General features: G+C 34.3%; 1 protein-coding gene across 6 annotated transcripts; it reads left to right on the top strand.

Moving 5' to 3' along the window:
• Nucleotides 1-1,002: 1,002 nt before the first annotated feature.
• Nucleotides 1,003-13,549, top strand: CLEC7A (C-type lectin domain containing 7A). 6 transcript variants are annotated; one of them, XM_014850927.3, is made up of 6 exons: nt 1,013-1,274; nt 3,057-3,155; nt 4,243-4,380; nt 5,507-5,658; nt 7,020-7,138; nt 12,319-13,549. In XM_014850927.3, exons 1-6 carry the CDS (start codon nt 1,109-1,111, stop codon nt 12,443-12,445), a joined length of 801 nt encoding a protein of 266 aa, XP_014706413.1. In that variant the 5' UTR covers nt 1,013-1,108; the 3' UTR covers nt 12,446-13,549. The 6 variants fall into 6 exon arrangements, with proteins under 6 accessions (XP_014706415.1, XP_014706413.1, XP_044612073.1 ...); XM_044756138.2 differs by lacking the exon at nt 12,319-13,549 and adding an exon at nt 7,765-9,369 and having other exon boundaries at nt 1,020-1,274; XM_014850929.3 differs by lacking the exon at nt 4,243-4,380 and having other exon boundaries at nt 1,003-1,274.
• Nucleotides 13,550-13,781: the final 232 nt, after the last annotated feature.

The following is a 13,781-nucleotide window of genomic DNA, read 5'->3' as shown; positions in this document are numbered from 1 at the left end:
TCTGGCTTTGTTTATCTTTGACAACAGAAGTCTCCTTCATTCTTCTGCTTCAAAGTCTTATAAATGGGTTGGATACCTCTCTAGTTTCCAGCAGTGAGAAGCCTTTTCCACATTGCATTAATTTGGACATTATTGTGGAAATTGGAAGAGAGGAAAAAAAAATCAAACATTTAGCATAATATTTCAGTTGGAGAATTTTCCATAACCAGCTACTTGCAACATAAGTGTATGTAATGGTGAAGGAGGCAGTGCAGAATAACAGAAAAGACCATGAGTTTTGCAGCAAGAGTAGACTTTGGTTTGGTTCCTGGCTTCAATATTTTTATTAGCTTCTTAAAACTGTGCAAGAGACTAAAATTTCTATGTCTCATTTTCTTGATTTGAAAATAAGAATAATAATACCCCCCACACTGACTTGTTGGAAAACTGAGATTGAATGAGAAAACATGTGCAATAAGTAGTACTTAGCTCATAGTAATTGTTCAAAAAATAATTTACCACTTTGTGTTATTAATCTCTGACAAATCCTGAAGAGATTTGTTTCCTCTCTCTGTTGTTACAACAGTGTACCTCCTTATGGCATCCTTTATATACCTATCTGTAGGTGTCCTCTGTTAAACAATGAGCTTCTCCACAGGTATCGTTTATCCTTGTATCCCCAGCTCCTGCCAATTGAAAAGATGGGCATTCTATAAATGTTTACTGAATAAGCAAGTACATGAATAAATGAATGAATGGATAGTTATAGTGAAGTACTGGTGAGCTCAAGGTTCCAAAATTGTTTAATAGTTTACACAGGTCAAGTCAATTAATAATATCAAATTCAGTTGTGAGAGAATAATGAAAGCAGCATAAGACATTAATCTCTTCATTTTTCTTATATTTGGTCTGAAATGAAGATTTATCTATTGTACTGCCTTATGATTTTCTTGAGTCATTAGCATCAGAAACAGGATCTAAAAATACAAATGGGAAATTACCACAGCATAGTTTTCATTTCCTGCTTTTGGATATCTGGTTGGACGACTTAAGCTCAACTTGTTAAAGCTCAGTAAATAACTGTCCCACATGATTTGACTCATAGATTCTCTTTTGTCCACAGGCAGTTATGTTAGGAGAAGAGAGGAGAGAGTTCTCAAACGCTATGTCAATTCAGGAACTCAGTAGAACAATGGAATACCATTCTGGGTTAGAAAATTTGGATGAAGATGGATATACTCAGTTAGACTTCAGCTCTCGAGACATCACCAGGAGGCCTGTGGTCTCAGAGAAAGGTATTTTTTCTTTCTGCCTTCAAAATTCTCATTTTCATCAACTAAAACCCATATGGGGAGAAAATTTGAGAGATGTGATTGTAGGGATTTTATTAATATGTTTTGAAAGGTTTTCAGAAATCACTGAAGATAATTTGAATATACACTAAAACTTTTCTCATGCAACCATTCAATGATTAATTAATTATTAGTATTTACATTAACTATTATGATGGCAGAAAATACAATTTCTATATTCTATAGAAATAGGCACTTCAGCAGGAAGGAGCTGGTAATAAGTGTGATGAAATGTAAAGATGAAAGAATGTCAATGGGAGTGACTTGTTCCTTTTGATAGAGAGTAGTGAATTGTAGAATGGAGGTCAAGGAAACTTAAAGAAGTGTATATGAACAACATCAGGATATTGGAGCAAAGAATGAAAGGATGCAAGGCAGGTGAGGGAAAAAAACCAAACATGATTTTGTGGTAAAGGCCGAAAGGAAGTCAGAAGTCATAGAGTTTAGAATCCTGAATCTGATATGATTTTTGTGGTAAGAGATTAATTTGGATTTTTTTTTTAAACAAAAGCAAGTCAATTAGGAAGACATGAGTCTTAAACAAAATATAAAAGGAGTGAAATATGGAGAAGGGCATTAAAAGATCTCTCTCTTCATAGAATGAGTCATTTAGTCTCCTCCCATTCTCCTATTTGACAATTTTCTGAAATGCTTGCACTGCTTACTCTCAGTCAAAGGTAGAGCTATGTTCTTGCTGTGGTGATGTTAGCATAAAACGAATTCCCTGTTATCAACAGAGAGATTATTTACAGGTTTTGACATCAGAATTTGCTCTCTTCTGCTTTCTGGTAAAATCACATTGCACAATTATTTTCCTTTCACCGCTTAACGCAATTTTTCCCTTGGGCAATCTGTTGAGGAAGAGTGAAAAAATTGGATGATGCAAGAGGTAGGGAGGCAACTGTGAGTTTATGCATATGTGTGGACAGTGAGTTACCTGTAATGTGCTCGTTGTCTCTAAACTAGGTGATTTTTACGTGTGTTAGCTCATTTAATACCCACAATAATATCTTTTGAAGTATTGTTACTCCAATTTTCCACAAAGAGAAATGAAAAAATAAAGGAAGTAATTTGCCTAAGTCAACAAATGAGTGAAAAGGGAAGGTTGTTTTTAGTAACCAATGCTATTTCCCCTGCATTAAACTGCCTTTTCTAATAATAAGTGGGATTTCAAGGATCCTGGTAGTGTCAAGACCCATGGACATCAGTGTGAAACTTAAATCAGGACTGCATAAATAACAAGACACTGTGCCCAAATTACAATTGCAGAACCCTAAGAGGTATGCTAAAGTGGAGAAAAATCCAGACTAATCCTAGATGACTAGAGTATCTGGGTATCAGTGATTAAATTTAGAATTTGCCAGATTTTTTTTTTTTTGAAGATTGGTTCCTGAGCTAACATCTGTTACCAATCTTCTTTTTTTATCTTCTTCTTCTTCCCCCTGAAGCCCCCCAGTACATAGTTGTATATTCTAGCTATAGGTCCTTCTGGTTGTGCTATGTGACATGCCGCCTCAGCATGGCTTGATGAGCGGTGCCATGTCTGCACCCAGGATCTGAATGGGTGAAACCCTGGGCCACTGAAGAAGAGCGCATGAACTTAACAACTCGGCCATGGAGCCAGCCCCTAGAATTTGCCAGGTTTTGATGAACTGTAGAATTAAAGTGATTTTCGATCCATCATTCTATTTCTTCATTTAATTTCTGCTCCCTCTGGCTCCTCAGGAACTTGTGCTGCATCTCCTCGTTGGTGTCCCATTGCAGTGACTTTGGGAATCCTGTGTTTAGTAATACTGGTGATAGCTGTGGTCCTGGGTACTATGGGTGAGTATTGGTGGAGGAGGTTAACAACAGATATTTCATAAGCATTTATAATGTTCCAGGCACTCTTTAAAAGCTTGATATGCATAATAAAATTTAATCTGTATATTAACCCTATTGAATTGGTACTACTAATTCTCATTTTATTTATAAGGGAGGTGACAGAATGAGAGTTTATTTTGTTTTTCCAGGGTCATAAAGCAGTCAGTGGTGGGATCATGATTAGAAATTCAGGTGAATTATCTAAAAAACTCATACTCTTAACTATATGGTCTACTACCCTCCTTGAATAGCTGGTTTCAAAGCTGTGGAAGTCCCAGGATAAATTAATGGAAGGAAACCAGTGGAGCTGAAAAAGGAAGTACAATATAGTACTTATCTTCCTACTGAAATAAAGTCTCTAAAGAGACTACAAGCTATTTTTATGAGTCTCATGATTTAAGGAAATTGTTTTCTATCTAATCTTTAATCTAATCTCCTTTGGATATACCAAGAATTACCTGAGGCTCTTACTAAGTGTTAAGTAGATATTTTGTGATGGATGAATAAATGTTAGATTTTAAATCTCATGCATTTTATTGTCAATAAAGTATTATTGTGCCTTTAGAGAGCCTCCATTAGATTCCTTAATTAGTCAAATGTTTATTGAGTATATATTTGTTATAGATGCTGGGAAGGTTCTGAAGAAGCTCCCATTTTCAAATAGAAGAAATATAGTTTTATTACTATTTCAAATCCATCTTGGCTCCAACGGACTGTATTCCATTTGCCTCTTATTTTTTCCCTCAAAATCTTTCTTCTCTATATCATTTTTCTCTTTGTACTACACATCCTTTGTAGTAGTTATTTCTTTCTTTCCATCCATCTAATCTATCTGTCATCTAATCTTTCCGTTTATCTATCTATCTATCTATCTATCTATCTATTTCTATCTTTACCTCTCCATCAGCAATGTATTTTCTATTTATCGTTAATCAACAATGTATCCCTTTATACTCCAGGAAAAATATGAGTTTTGGGATTTTAATTTTCAAACATAGTAGAGTGACTTTTTTTTCCTTGTCATTATTATTGTTGTTGGTATATGAAGCTATTTGGAGATCCAATTCAGGGAGCAACCCATTGAAGAACGACAACTTTCCATCGAGAAATAAAGAGAGCTGCAGTCAATCTACACAATCATCTTTAGAAGAGAGTATGGCTCCCATCAAGACTCTCACAACCAAAGGCAAGGGAAGAGTTAAAGGATTAACAGAACCCTTGATTCAGGAGGGTTAATTCTTGTTACTAAGGCCTGGAACAGAGGGAATGAAGACAGTATTTTAAATGCGGTGATTATGCATTCAAGGAAGGCAGGCAGACAGGTAGTATTATCTCAGTACAATACGCCCCATCATGTAAACAGTAAAGTGATATTGTAAATACCCCATGTACTTGGCTGAACAGTTCTAAGTCATTTTTGTTTTTGTTTTTGTTTTCTTCAAATCAGTGACTAGTTTATAACTGGCTATGCGTTTAAGCCTATAGGAGATTGTATAATTTAATGTGAAGGAGAGAAATGCTCTCTCCCTTTAGGGAACTGACATTTTTAAGTGATATAATTAGAATAAGAAACAGGACATCAGAAAGGAAGAAAGAGAGAAAAAGGAAAGAAGGAAAAATGGTGCTAAGAATTGAGGCTAAATTAAACATATGCAAAAGAGATAGACCTAACAGATATATTCCTGAAAAGTCTGGTTAAACTTGTTTTTCTTTAATCACACAATTTCATTATGATTTTATATACACTTGACCTTTATTTTCAATTGCATTATAACTGACTATGACAATATTTTGACTTCAATTTTCTATCTTTGGACCCATACCTCATCACTATTTGTATCAAGTAGCTAATAATACAAAACAGAGATACTATGTAATGTGAATAATTGCTCTTCTACTTTTCTCACTTGGAGAGTTGCATTCTGAAATGGATCTCACACTTGTAAAAAACGTTAATATGAAATTACTGTATTCTTCAATGATTAACTTGAAGTTGATTCTTTTTAAGAGTTATCATTGATAAAGGGAATTCTGGGATGAATTTGAAGGAATGGAAGACATGTCAAGAAGGAAAGGAGAGTTGACTGTCTAAAATGCTGTTTATAGTTCTCAATTTTTAAATTTTAAATGAAGGGGGGATTTTAATGTTGTCTCTTCTGTAAAATAACATCCCTATTATTTGAATTGAAAATAAAGTATATTATTTGCAATTCATTGATTATTTATGAAGTGTCCTCAGGCTGAATGGTGCTTGCACTGAAAGAGTGAATTTTTATCATATGAACCTCATTGTGCTTATCTTTTATTTCCAGGAGTCCTTGTCAGCTCTTGTCCCCCTAACTGGATCATGCATGAGAATAGCTGTTATCTGTTTAGTACATCATTAGATTCATGGGTTAGAAGTAAAAGGCAGTGCTCTCAACTGGGCTCTACACTCCTGAAGATAGACAGCTCAAAAGAATTAGTAAGTGCCAATTTCAATTATAATTATCTGTGGTCTATACCGAGCGGAAAAACAGAAGTAGTTTCTATGTAATGATAATTTTCCCTAAGAGGAAGTCTTTAATATTCTCCATAATTATAATAGCATGCATTAAGCAGGTAAAGCATATAATTTATGCTATTTTTAATTAATTAATTTAAAAAATAAGCACATTTCACCTTAAAACAAATCTTTTCAAATGCTCTCAAGTTTGCACGACTATAATAATCAGGCCACTACTCATTTTTATGGGTTTGGAGTTCACTTTTTAAATTTGGTGGGCTAAAATGGAAAATTATCCCCCTTATCATAATTATCAAGAAAAGTAGCAGCAATTGTAATATGCATTTATAAATCCTTTACTCCTTGCAAAATACTGGGAAAGGCAAAGAAGTTAAAAAATTAAACTTGCTATTGCAATGCTCATGTAATTTGTAAGAAAAAAAGAAACAATCAACAGCTATTAAAAGTTAAATATCTGATATTGGCAACAAATGTGATAAGAATTCAGAGAGATCTCTGTTGACAGAGAAAATTCTACAGAAAAAGCGGAACTTACAATCCATCATTAATGAAGGATAGAACTCAGATAGGCTATGATAAGTGGTTAATAGTCAGGAAACATCCTATACTATAAACTAAAACAATCTATAACTTCTCCACTTACTTTTACTAGTCTCAGTTTTTTTCGTTTCTGTCACATCTTACCCAATAGTTGTAGTTCATCTGAAAATTAATGGAAGTAGATGCATGGCAAAGAAAGAGAATGAGGCTGGAAGTCTTTCTGGTTTTTAGACTTTGCTATAATTGCTACTGTATCATGCTATATTTGTTAACAATTCAAATATCATCATTAAACCTCAGATTACTTATTCATAAAACATGCAGTGGTACTAAATTATTTTTAAGTTGTTATCTAACTCGGAGAAGTGTTTAACTAAGGTTGTGTAAATTTTTATTTACAGTTTGAGGCTAAGATAGTGCTCTGTCATCTATGGAAATTGTCTAGGGACTCTGTCATCCTTGGATTTTGTCAGATAGCTGAATGGAGACAGCACAATTTGACATTAGGGATCTATCCTTTATTGAAAAATTAAACAATAATGACTCAAGAAATGAAACATGCCTTTTGCAACACTCAATGGCATTCAAGAATCAGCACTTTTCTCTCGGTTTAAGCCAGTGTATGCATGCATCCTTCATCAAGGTGATTTAATCTATTGTCTTTTTCTCAATGTCTGTAAGAGTCTCTCTGTCTCTTCTGTCTTTGTCTCTCTATCTCTATCGTCTCTATCTCTACGTCTCTCTCCTTGACGGGTATTTGTATTTATGCTTCCCTACAGGAATTTATAGCAAGGCAAGTGTCTTCCCAACCTGATAATTCATTTTGGATAGGACTTTCTCGCCATCAGAAGGAAGGCCCATGGCTCTGGGAGGATGGCTCAATATTCTCTTCTAACTTGTAAGTATCTGGAAAAACAAAGCTTTCTTTCTTTCTTTCTCAGAGAGGTGAGAGCATGCTAAGAAGTTAAGAAGGTGATTTGTTGACCATGTAAAGAAAGAGAGAGACAAAGACACAGAGTGATGGAGAGAGAGAAAGACTGAGCCAGGAAAAAAGGAAACAAGAACATAGAGGAGGACGTTATAGTCAAAAGGGCTAAGTGGCCATCTAAAGCTATCAACACAAGAGTTCCCTCAGCTTTCCTACCAGAAGGGCGTTTGTTTGAAGTTGTCCAGTAAGGAACAATCACTGTCATTCAGTGTTAAACTGTGGTTAAGAGCATAGGTTTTGAAGTCAGTTCTCAGCTTGAGTTAATGTTTGGCCCACTCACTGTGTAAAATTGGATAAGTTGCTTAAGGCACCCGAGCCCCTCTTTCTTCATCTGTAAATGAGAAAAAAAATAGTACCCACCTCTTAGTATTTTGAGATAAAGGAGATAAAAACACTTAGCATAGTGTCTTATACACAGTGTGTGATACATGCTATTATCGTTAATTTTAAAAGCAAGTACATTTCATGTTTTATAAAGTTTTTAAAACATATTGCACATTTGCATGGTTATAAAGTCTTCCTCATTGTGTTTCCAGAGAAACAAGCTTCTCAATTCTAACCCTGACTAATACACACATGATGAGGAATAATTTATATATGGAGAATTATTATGAGGAACTGGCTTACATGATTATGGAGACTGAGAAGTCCCACAGTCTGCTGTCTGCAAGTTGGAGACCCAGGAAAGCCTGTGGTGTAATTTAGTCCAAGTATGAAGAACTGAGAACCAGGGAGCCGATGGTGTAACTCCCAGTGCCAGGGAAGGAGAAGATGAGACGAGATGAAAAGTCTCTGCTCAGGCAGTGAAGCAGAAAAAGAAACAAATTTCTCTTTCTTCTCCCTTTTTGTTCTGTGTAGGCCCTCCGTGGATTGGTTGATGCCCACCCACGTTAAGGAGGGCCATCCTCTTTACTGAGTCCACTGATTCAAACGGCCCACTCGGAAATAATTTTATCTGGCTGTGGCCAATAAAGTTTACACATAAAATTAACCAGTACAAAGTGCTGAGGTCCTCCTTACTGCAATTGTCATTCATTATTTTTTTTAATATCTGCAGAATATGAAATTATATTCTCCTTTGAAGTTTCTATTATTCATGTGTGTGTGCACCTCTATTTCTTTCTTCTTTTTCTTCTTTCAATCTCAGTAGTTGTAGTTTTCCAATTTAATTAGTCTTTTCAAAGAAAAAACTTTTGGCTTGTTGTTGCTCTCTCTGTTTTCCCTCTGTGCCTTTTTTTCCTTTCTCTCATTAGTTTCGGTTCTCGTCTTTATTACTTCCTTCCATCCAATTTCTTTGTGTTGAATTTGCTGTTCTCTCTCTAACTTCTTGTATGGATGCTAGACACACACAGTTTACCCTTTCTTTTTCTCAACTATGTGCATTTAAGGCTATCATTTTAATGTATTTTCATTGTCATTCAGTTCAAAATACTTCCTAATTTCCATTATGAGTTTTTCTTTGACTCATGAGTTACTTAAAAATGTAATTCTTAATTTATAAGTATATGTGTGTTTCTAGTTATCTCTTTACTTTAGGTTTCAGCCTTATTCCATTATAATCAGAAAACATATTCATTGTGATGGCAATTCCCTGATTTTTGTCTGCTTCTTCTCATACTGAGAGAATTGTATTAAAATTTTCCATTGTATTCTACTTAGAATTCTGTAAACATTTTATTTGATGTGTTGGAGCCACATTATCAGGCACAGATAGATTTAGAATTATTAAATCTTACAGTGTATGGTCTATTCAGTGTTACTTTTTCTTTTTCTTTCCTTATTTTAGACTGATTTAGTACTTTCTATTAGTCTGTAATTTTTATATCAATTTGGAATTTACTCTTACTAACTTTTTGGTAGTTACTCCAGAGATTGCATGACTTCTTCACCATCAAAGTCTAATATTAATTGGCCTTTTTACGTTCTTCCTGGGCAGTATAAAATCTTAGAATATTCCTGTACTCTCTTTACTACGTCCCTGATTGGCATGCTATTACTTTTGTGTATTTTAATACTTTTCTGTTTGGCAGTTTTATTTTTTATTTATTCTTGCACTAAAATAGTCCTTTGTTTTCTATTAAATTTTTATCTTGGATGAGTTTATTTCACAGTATTAGATTAAATAAATGGTACATCAACAGTTTATGGTCTCTTAGATTGAAAAACATATAGCCCTAGAAAACACTAGATGTATAGATTTACGCAGTCACTTAATCTAGATTTCCCCACATATTTATGATTTTCATTTTCTTATTCCTTTCTGCCTCTCCTACTTTCCATTTTGAATCATTTACTTAAATTTGAAGACTATTCTTTACTATTTCCTTTAGATTTGAAGTTTTAGGGTTAAGTTTTCTGTTTGTCTAACACTGTCTTTATTTCAACTTTTCTAAAAAATATTTTCAAGTATAAAATTAGAGATTTGTATTATTTTTCTTTCAGCCATTCAAAGATGCTATTATTTTTTTCTCTTTTTTATTGTTTTTTTGAAAGATCAGCTGTTTGAAGGTAATAGATGATTGAAATCTGATGTCTTTTTTCAGCTTTGGAAAATTCTCAGCTATGCTTGCTCCAAATGTTGCTTCCTCGATGTCTTTCTTCTCTTCTTCTGGGATTCCAGTTACACGCATTATAGACTCATTCTCATATCCTATATGTCTCATTTGCTTTTTTCTCTTTTTGCTGTAATCTAGGTATTCACTCTCATCGGTCTTCTAGTTCATTAATTTTTTCTAATCTGTGGCTAACCTGCTATAAAAACTTCCATTATGTTTTTTTATCATTGTTTTAATAGTTTGTTTGTATGTTTTTATGACTGTGCTAATAAATAGGCAAATGCAGAGACCAACGTTGTCAACACTCTATACCTACCATCTCGATTTAACAACTTATGTTGACATTTGGACACATTGGGACATATTCACGTCATCTTCTTTTCTCTTAAATAAATACAACGTGGCAGATGCAGTTGATACCACCTTTTCTCTCTATTTCTTTCCAGAAGTTACTTCTATACTGAAATTGGTGAATATCAATTTTATCTAGATTTTGACACTTTGCTACCTATCTACGTATTGTCTGTAAACCATGGTATTTTCCACTTGTTTTAAATTTAAATATATATTAGCACCCTTACATAATCTTGTACAATTTGTTTCAGTCACTCAACATCCACTTATTCAATGGTATTCCATTATACAAACAGACCACCAATTTATTCATCCATTGCCTTACTGGTGGCAATTAGGTTGTTAGCAATTCATTGACCTTTTAAATAATGTTATAGTGCATACCTTTATATAGGCCTTCTTGAGTACATGTCCAAGAATTTTTCTACAACACCTAACTCAAAGTGCAGTTGCTGCATCAAAGTTTATAAACATCTTCATGTATTTTTTTAGAAATTGTCTGGGGCTGGCCTGTGGCGCAGTGGTTAAGTGCACATGTTCCACTTCTTGGTGGCCCGGGGTTTGCAGGTTGGGATCCCAGGTGGGACATGGCACCGCTTGGCATGCCATGCTGTGGTAGGCATCCCACACAGAAAGTAGAGGAAGATGGGTGCAGATGTTAGCTCAGGGCCAGGCTTTCTCAGCAAAAAGAGGAGGACTGGCAGCAATTAGCTCAGGGCTAATCTTCCTCAAAAAAAAAAAAAAGAAAAAGAAATTGTCATTCTGCTTTCCAAATAGAACTATTTACATTCCCACAAGAAGAAAAAACTATGAAAATTGCCATTTCTCCCCATCTTCACCAACACTTGAAAACACTATTGGTTTTCTAAGTTGCTTTTTGTTTTTTTTTTTTGAGGAAGATTAGCCCTGAGCTAACATCTGCTGTCAATCCTCCTTTTTTTGCTGAGGAAGACTGGCCCTGAGCTAATATCCGTACCCATCTTCCTCTACTTTCTATGTGGGACGCCTACCACAGTATGGCTTGCCAAGCAGTGCCATGTCCACACCCGGGATGGGAACCAGTGAACCCCGGGCCTCCAAAGCGGAAGGTGCGAACTTAACCACTGTGCCACCAGACTGGCCCCAGTTTTCTAAGTTTTTAATTTTGTTTAGTAAATTTTTCAGTTCTATAATTTCAACTTGGTTCTTTCTCAAATCCACCCTGTCACTATTTATAATTCCTGACTTTCTTCCAACATTCTCAATATTGCCTTTTAAATCCTACAATATACTGAGTATAGTTGCTTTAACATCTATGTTTGATAATTCCAAAGTCTTATACTCATGTGTGTCTGTTTCTATTATATTTTTTCTCCTTTTTTTATTTGTGTTGACTTGTTTTCTTATATCCCCGATGATTTTTGATAGCGTGTTTAACATTATATCTTAAATGTTTATAAAATTAATTTGAAGTTTACGCAGTAGCTTTTCATTTGCTTCCGGTAGGCACCATTGGGTGTGAATGGTACAAACTGCTGAATATGATCATATTTTGATTTTAACACCACTTAACTCTTTCATTTTCACTAGCCCAAGATCAGTGAATTTATTAACATAAATCTTGATAAAATATATCTCCTACTTTTCTATGGCACTTGTTTGTCTCGAATTTTCTTTTGTTCTTTTAAACATTTGACTAGAGGAGTCTTTCTAAAATCACAAGAGTAGGCCCAAATTAATATTTGGGTATATTACTACTCCTTGGTGGCAGTAACTTACCTCTCCTTTAGCATTAACAATTCAATCTGGTGTACTCACTATATACACCCAATAATTGTTAAACTATACTTACTGCTTTTTTGGTAAATAGACTTCTAGTCAGAGGTTGAAAGATAAATAAAGAACTTTCTACAGAATGTTACATAGTTTTTCTTCTTTGTCAGAAGCTTTATTTAATTTTATGCACCTTGTAGTATTTCATAGAAAATAATTTGAGTCATTTTTCTGCCTTAATAATGAAGTCTATTCTGTTACCATTTGAGAACCAATATAGTCTAAATTCAAGTTTCCTTTTCCAATAATATAGACGCTTCAGAAACTCTCTCCACCAATATCCTTACCAATTTATTTCAGCATTGTGTAGACAGTAGACAGTATTCGTTAGGTTTATTCTAATTACCTCATTCTATTTTATTTTAACAGGTTTCAAATCAGAAGCACAGTTATGGAGGAAAACTCATCTCACAATTGTGTATGGATTCACGTATCAATCATTTACGACCAACTCTGTAGTGTACTCTCATACAGTATTTGTGAGAAGAAACTGTGAATACAATGATGGGATGTTGGTGTGGAGGAGCAGAGAGAAGTATGTAAGATATTAAGGAGGGCATAAAACAAAACAGAAAATAGAGATATTAAGGTCAAAATAAGTGCTAAAAACATCAAGAAAGCCCTGCCAACTTTGAATCTTGGCTGAGCAACAGGCTGGAGAGGCTGTGATTTTTGCAATTATCAACTTTACTGGTAGGCCAGTATGATGTTCTAGTTAATAGAACCCTAGAAATGGAGTCAGGGCAGCTGAACTTGAATTTTGATTTTACCACTGATTTGGTGTTTACCTGGGATTAGCCACAGATCCTTGGTGTTTCAAGAAGATCTTAATTTTTGGCTATACCAGAGTTGTTTTTGTCCTTAATAAGTGCCACTGGAGTAGACATGGTGTCTTTCCATAATTTATTCCTCCAATTCTAGCAGTATATCAGACACAGGGGGAGGACAAAATATATTTCTAAATAGCTAAATGAAGAAATGAAAAATTATCTTTACTGCAATCAGAGCTATTTTATTATTTTGTTTATCAATATAGTCATCATTGTGATCAAAAGCGTCATGAAAAAGCAGCAACTGCATCTTTTAAATAGCCCAAAGAATATGTCTGCCACATTTCTGACAACTAGGTTCTTGTATAATGTGAAATTATAGGAAAACTGCTCTTATAAGAAAGCTTTCTCTTTTTAAAATACTACCAATCAAAAAAAGGTCTGGTAATGAATAGAAAAAGTGTAACCAAACTTATTGAAGAGGTATTAAAATTTTGGAATGCAAAACATGTTTATTATTTTTTATTATTAGTGTTTGCAGTTTTCAGCAATTCCTCAGTAATTACTGTAAAAACGTATTATTGGAACATAACTATGTTTCCTCATATGATGATTCGTTTCTTTCTTATTTTCTTTTAAACTTTCCCATTAGTACTATTTTTATTTCCAGTGGGGATTTCCATATTATTGGAGAGGCATTTACAGCCTTTCTATGTTTATTAATATGTGAACAGAAATTGTATCAAGTTCACTGAATTTTTCACTTTAAAATGGTCAATGTTATGTTATGAAAATTTCACTTTAATAAAAAAAAAAGTTAATCAAAGAAACTTTGGCCTCCAGATCACGTGCTGTGTGTAATAAACACTATCACAGTTTGCCTTCTCTGCAAAAATAATGATGAATTTGGCCTTGGGGAAGAGGTAGTGTGGTAGATAGTTTTGTGTTGAAGAATAAACATGAGATCTTAAATACTTAAAAATCTAAGAGAAGAAGATAGAGAATTTTGGTGAAGTTTACTACTGTCTTTTAATATGCAAACCTGTGTTGTCACTATCTGAA

The sequence above is a fragment of the Equus asinus genome, chromosome 22 (genome assembly GCF_041296235.1).
Source record: "Equus asinus isolate D_3611 breed Donkey chromosome 22, EquAss-T2T_v2, whole genome shotgun sequence".
In the NCBI taxonomy this organism is placed as follows: domain Eukaryota; kingdom Metazoa; phylum Chordata; class Mammalia; order Perissodactyla; family Equidae; genus Equus; species Equus asinus.
Note: the sequence above shows the minus strand (reverse complement) of the source record. Positions and strands in the feature narration are given on the sequence as shown.